The following is a 7,095-nucleotide window of genomic DNA, read 5'->3' on the forward strand; positions in this document are numbered from 1 at the left end:
TAGCAGCCTGAGCGGACCTCGGCTTCTCCCAGCTGCCCGCTGCACACGTAGCAGCCCTCGAAGGCCTTCTCCGTACTGTAGATGGTGACGCCGGCCTCCAGGGTGGCCGAGTACTGGAGGCCCGGGGCCAGCGCCCGGCCCTTGCAGGTCTCTAGCCTCAGGTTGACCAGGGCCGGGTCGGTGGCCAGGCAGGGAATGGAGACGCTGTCTCCCACTCGCGTCAGGATGTTGAACACGATGGACCTCCGGAAGGCATTGTCAGGGTCTGCAGGCGAAGATGGGCAATGGATTATTCAATGGAATATGGATCCTCACACCATGGGATTCATGTCATGGGTTCTTGAGGGATGATTGGCCGTTGGTCGTAGGCACTGTGCTGTCAGTGTTCGCAGTTGATCTCGACTATTAACTAAGAATAAACAGACTTGTTCCACTACCGGCAGTGGTGCCAAAATACCTGGTGCCTTGCTCTTTCACGTGAACGCACGCCCACATGTACACACACACACACACACACACACACACACACATACACACACACACAGACACAGACACGCACACGCAGACACACACTCCACCCAGGGTGTTCAGTACAAGGCAAACATTTTACCCTCCAGTTATGGCAGGAAGCCAAACCAACAAGAGGCTTCAGAAGCAAACAAAAGTTATTCTGTGTGCCATCGATCCACGCCGTCTACACTACCTGTCAACGGTAGTAGACTGTGTTCCGGTTCATGATTTCACCTTGAACTACCAACACCCCCGCCTACATTACCCCCCATCCTGTTACACTAAAGGTGATTACAGTCACGCTGCAGCATTACAGGTAGACACAGTAAAATACTTCTGCCTTTGCTGTCTCTCTGTCTCTTTCTCTGTATGCCTGTCTCTCTCCTTCTCTGTTTGTCTGTCCGTCTGTCTCTCCATCTGCTTCTGTCTGTCCCTCACACTCCGTCAGTCTGCCTCTCTCTCCCTCACTCTGCCTGTTTGGTCTATCTCTCGTTTGGTCTCTCACAAGCATCCACACACACACAAACATACACACACATACACACACACACACACACACACACACACACACACACACACACACACACACACACACACACACACACACACACACACACACACACACACACACACACACCCCTCCAGTACCTTTCACGTAGACGTAGATGGAGGCTTGCTCCCCGGTGCTCTCCTCCAGGCAGACGTAGCGGCCCATCTGGACAGCCATGGCGCGGGGGACGTGGAGGACAGACATCCCAGGGGTCCTCACCTCCCCCCGAACCCGGGACCCGGCCTCCCGCCGCCACTGCACCACCCGCTGGCCGGAGCAGCGCAGGCTGAGGGGGCTGTTGAGGGGCACCACCAGGTGAGCACCACCCGGGGCGATGGTTGGCCTGGGACGCCCTGGTCCACCGACAAAGGAGTTGTGGAGGGGTGGAGGGGTGGAGGGAGGGACGGAGGGGTGGAGGGAGGGACGGAGGGGTGGAGGGAGGGACGGAGGGGTGGAGGGAGGGACGGAGGGGTGGAGGGAGGGACGGAGGGGTGGAGGGAGGGACGGAGGGGTGGAGGGAGGGACGGAGGGGTGGAGGGAGGGACGGAGGGGTGGAGGGAGGGACAGAGGGGTGGAGGGAGGGACGGAGGGGTGGAGGGAGGGACGGAGGGGTGGAGGGAGGGACGGAGGGGTGGAGGGAGGGACGGAGGGGTGGAGGGAGGGACGGAGGGGTGGAGGGATGGATGGGTGGATGGATGGGTGGATGGAAGGATGGAGGGGTGGAGGGTATGGATGCATTGACGGAGGGATTGATGGATAGTTGGAGGACGGGATAGATGGAGGGATGGAGGAAAGGATAGATGGAGGGATGGAGGGATGGAGGGATGGAGGGATGGAGGGATGGAGTGATGGATTGGGGGATGGATGGAGGAAGGAAGAGAAGTTATACAATTAGATTGATAGATAGTGAAATGGAGAATAAATTGTCGCTGTTATTATTATGGATCATCATTTTATATTCTCAATGGATTCATAATTTGGGCTCTTAATTGAATAATGAAAATGGATTTTCATTAATGATGACTTTCATTGGTGATCATAGCAACTGATCATAACAACAAGTTATTTGTTTTGCTGACCAATATCTATAGTATAAGTTATTTGTCATTGGCGATAAGATGAACATTCGAGATGAGGAATGCGGGCGTCACAGTAGCAGAAAAACATAGAACAACAAAAACAAGCAGCAAAGAAGAGCAGAATCAGTAATGAACTTGCCAAGTCTGTCTCTGTTTATATTATTGTGTTGTTTTTCCCTTTTTTTTCGTGATTTTAAAATGTAAATGTTCCTCTGAGATTTGAACACTTTACCTTCCAGTAACTGCCAAACAAACAGGGAACAAACTAACGAACCGAATAGCTACAACACTATTGAACCAACAGACTCTGACACTAACATAAACACTATAGGGATACCTGGTAAAGGTTTCTTTTTCTACAGCCACTTGTGTCATTTAGGTTAAAAAAGTTTACATTTGGTGTTCAGTTAGAGGCATTAAAGTTGAGGTAGGGGACTGGTGTGGTTAGGGTCAGGGTAAGTTCAATGCACAGAAAAAACGAATCTTGTGCCCGAGCTTCTAAGGAACAAAACAAATGCATAGCAACTTACTGTGCCTATATTTAACTAATGTTTGCAGGAAATAATCATGGTTGTTATCCTGTTTTATCAGACATTTTCCTTTCTTTGTAATCTCTGGCTGTTTTCATGCCTTCATTTTTGGAATTTAAATAAATTGTAATGTTGCTATGGTACTGATGAACTCCTGGACCGACCCCACACTATGTGATCCCTCGCTAGGTTTCTCCCTGTTCCCCCTACTGGCTCCCCACTAGTCCCTATTAGTTCTGGTTGCTTTAACAGGCTTGTGTCTAGGGGGAAGTTATGTAATGTACGGCTGTGAAGGCCTTTCAGACTGGAACTGTGATCCAGGGCTCCACAAATAAACCCAGACACAAGGTGATAGTAGCTTCTTCTCTATCTCTGTGTTATCGGAAGGACCTTGCCTACGCCCAGAATTACAATTAGAGAAGTGTTTTATCTATCCACACGTACCAACTCCAAGGGCCCTGATGCGAAGCAGATATCGTTAACCTGAGATGATACACTAAAATGTTACCGTCACATACAATGCACTGTAATGAAATGACCATGTGAGGAAAATATAAAGATTGGAGTAGACATAAATGTAACTGCAAACCGTAGCCCTACATGATACCCTTACAAAAAAACATTAGACCTTGTTAAATAAGGGTTAATCTGTGTAATCATATGTAAGCATGCAACATAAGGTGAAATAGTATTTTACACGCATGAATAGAAACCATTGTTCAATTGTTTGTGCATAAATAGACTTGAGACAAATATTATTGCCTCGCTCACATGACGGCTCTTGTGTATGGCCCCGAGACATTCCAATTCTCTCTCACACACGCACACACACACACACACACACACACACACACACACACACACACACACACACACACACACACACACACACACACACACACACACACACACACACACACACACACACACACACACACACACACACACACACACACACACACATACGCACACACAAACAATAATGATAAGGAAACAATATGTTGGCTTACTTCGCAGGAACTCAACATTTTGTTAACATTTTCCAGACATCATTAGGAATCAGGCCTACAATAATTCTAATAATAAGGTAATAATGTTTACACTGCAACGTTGTCACTAGAAAATAAAACAAGACGAAGCGTGTTGTCTTGTGTGTGAGAAAAACCCTCATAATCGGCCACGAATATTGAATATTTCAGCAGCCCGAAAGCAAAATAACTTTACGCAGAACCATTTAAGGGGAAGAACGCCTCCCGCGCCGCTCTGCTCCACAGAGCTCTGAGTTATTCCTCTAAGTTGCTTCCAGTGCTGGCTCCGGTTCTCATGGGACACCCAACACTGAGCCCTGATCGCCTCATTGCAATCACACTTGACTTGTGGCGAAAGGTGTGCACTTAAAAAAAAGAAGAAAAAAAAGGAGTTTGCGATCGGTATCGGCGGTGCTTATTTGCATGGCTCTCAGGTACAGGCCTATTCTATGGAAAAGGACAGTTGTGTTCGGAAGAGCCCGCAGCCTGTTGCTCCGCGGGCTTATCTGGTAGAAACTCACCATCAACAACTGATACGAGCCAAGCATAACACACAGGTATGTGTTGACTAACAGTTTGAACTATTGAAAAAACAAAACGCACCAGCATTGGTTCATTAACAAAATGCAATTCTAGATTGTCTTCTCTTTGGAGATGAATAATTGAGCGCAGCTCCACGGCATCTCTGCGCCAGCTCCAGTGTCCTGTAGTCAAGTTTCATTAAGTCCCATTTGGCATACTTTTAAAGTACACACACACACACACACACACACACACACACACACACACACACACACACACACACACACACACACACACACACACACACGCGCACACACACACACACACACACACACACACACACACACACACACACACACACACACACACACACACACACTCACACACACACACACACACACACACACACACACACACACACACACACACACACGCACGCACGCACGCACGCACGTACGCACGCACGCTCAAACACACACACGCACGCACGCACGCACGCACACACACACACACACACACACACACACACACACACACACACACACACACACACACACACACACACACACACACACACACACACACTCGCACTCTGGTATGGGGATGAAACTCAATCCAAGAGATCCTCCTCACTAACTTAGGTCATTTGTTTCGAAACGAGAAAACAGATGTGTGAAATACAAATGAAAGGTGGTGACGCTCCAGGAATTCCTCAATATCATAATAACAAGGATGTACAATACCACAACAAACCCCGCTGTACACAAAGCAAGAGCATATAGGCTACGTCTACGACATGTCCACTTAAAAACAACCAAGGAACAACTTACCTGGATGAATGGTTAACTGCAAAACGACAGAAAACAATATCCAGTGGTATTCCATAGTTACAAGTCCATGGGTGAGGCGGAGGTGCGCCTGTGTGTGTGTGCGTGTTTCCAGAAGGCGATCCCCCTGCGTCTCGACGGGCTACTACACTACCAGCACTGCGTTGGACGGCTCCTACAAGTGGACTGTGAGGTGGTGGACTGCTGTTGTGTTCTCACAGCGAGCCTTCAGCGGCAGAGTGATGTGATGCTGAGCTCCGGTCTACACGAGTATCCTATCGCCCGTCACCCGGGAACAATGCAGCTCGCCAGCGGGACGCTAGGGGGCCAGTGGGGAGGAGGGAGTTGTGTCACCTGTAGTAGGGCTGCCTGCCTGCCTGCCTGCCTGCTCCACAACATCATTACCCCCACACACACACACACTCTCTCTCTCTCTCTCTCTCTCTCTCTCTCTCTCTCTCTCTCTCTCTCTCTCTCTCTCTCTCTCTCTCTCTCTCTCTCTCTCTCTCTCTCTCTCTCTCTCTCTCTCTCTCTCTCTCTCTCTCTCTCTCTCTCTCTCTCTCTCTCTCTCTCTCTCTCTCTCTCTCGTTATTGACGGCGCACAGGTATCACAAGGGACATATAGAACCGCAGAGCAACGACTTTACTTATATTTGTTCACCCGTAAATCATTGCTGCTCGATTATTGTAAATAGGATTTCAAGAACACACTTGTTAAGACAGGGAAGAAAGAGATACGTTAGGGGCTCAGGGGCAAACTATTACAGAAGTTCAAGAAGACTCACGCACATCTCCCTTCTTCTGAGATCTCCAGAGGGCGTTTGTGAGTTCGGAGTTGTATTTACGTTCTTCATCCCAGAAACATCCCGGATGACATCTAACCGGAGAACTATGGTCCGCGTTTGGTGGTTGGGGAGAAGGGAAGGAGGCCTTTATCTTTTGGGGCTTGCTCCCCCTTGAGACAAGATGGCACTTAAAACACACACAGACGCACCCGCACGGCGATGAAGATTATTGTTTTGGTTTTGTATGCATGTTCAGTTCTGAATCTGTTAAACTGCTTCTGTGTATTTGGTTCTCTTCTGACAACCCCACTTCTTGTTCTGCAGAAATTATTGGTCACAGCTCCTTCTCGGATAATCTTTGCTGGATGCGTATGATAAGCATAGTAATTAAATATAAATATTATACAGAGAGTCATTGTTTTCACAACCGCTTGTTACCATCTGAAATTGAGATGTTGATTGATGTGGTAGGCCCACTGGTCGACATTTGGGTCGGTTCTGACGAAAGAGATATTTGTAACAGATGGTTTATGGATTCCATACTATTATTCCAAACTTCCTTCCAACATCAATTTGTATCCAGGTTTCTCCAACTATTTATTGATAGTTAAAACACAATTTACAAAATGATCCAGAAACACGTTTGCTTTGGACTCCTACAGCGACCCACACATATCGTCGTTTGAAACGCGATCGTGCAGCATTAAATTCCTGCAGTTCCAGCGTGCTTTGATTAATATCAGCCTCACTCGAACAAACTCGTGTCTGCTACATGACCCATTTGTTCTCAGTGCCTCCGGATTTATTGGAAGAGGAAACGTCCGTTGGCTATGTGAGGTGATTTAAGAAGGTGGTCAAGCTTCAGTTTTCAATTTTAGGATCAATTTCTTATACATTTGAGAGCGACAGACCACTCTTAAAGGGCTCAGATGGCTGAGGCCTGGAAACCAGATCTCTAATTGGACTACCTCGACGCGTTCAGTCCTGTAAAACAACCGGCCAATTACACCCATTGATTTTACCATCAGCCCAAATGACTTTTATAGTATGAGGGGGAAATTATTACTTCTGGGGAAAGCGATTACCACAATTTATTTTGGTCAAATTCCTAAATGTATATTCTTCTAGAGCTGTGGGATGTTGTTTTTGAATATTGTCATTATGATTTTATGGTTTTACATTTCATAAGAAAGTGATGCTGTGAACATTCCGTGCATTCATTCAATCCAAAGATTTAGCAGAAGATTTAGTAGATACAGCAGTA

The 7,095-nt window shown here is 47.4% G+C and overlaps 1 protein-coding gene across 4 annotated transcripts in view; it reads right to left on the minus strand.

Annotated features, from left to right (window-relative positions):
* Positions 1-5,352, minus strand: part of kita (KIT proto-oncogene, receptor tyrosine kinase a) — a 27,821-nt gene extending 22,469 nt beyond the window's left edge. For 3 of the 4 annotated variants that reach the window (XM_056604000.1, XM_056604002.1, XM_056603999.1), the window contains exons 1-3: positions 5,050-5,352; positions 1,159-1,413; positions 1-265 (exon numbers count right to left, since the gene is read on the minus strand). The exon at positions 1-265 is cut by the window's left edge and continues 20 nt beyond it. In XM_056604000.1, the coding sequence (XP_056459975.1) occupies positions 1-265; positions 1,159-1,413; positions 5,050-5,104 (575 nt within the window). In that variant the 5' untranslated portion in view covers positions 5,105-5,352. The remainder of the gene's footprint in view (positions 266-1,158; positions 1,414-5,049) is intronic. The other variant, XM_056604001.1, reaches the window with a different exon arrangement.
* Between the last annotated feature and the right edge of the window lie 1,743 nt (positions 5,353-7,095).

This window comes from Gadus chalcogrammus, chromosome 12, assembly GCF_026213295.1.
Source record: "Gadus chalcogrammus isolate NIFS_2021 chromosome 12, NIFS_Gcha_1.0, whole genome shotgun sequence".
Classification (NCBI taxonomy): Eukaryota; Metazoa; Chordata; class Actinopteri; order Gadiformes; family Gadidae; genus Gadus; species Gadus chalcogrammus.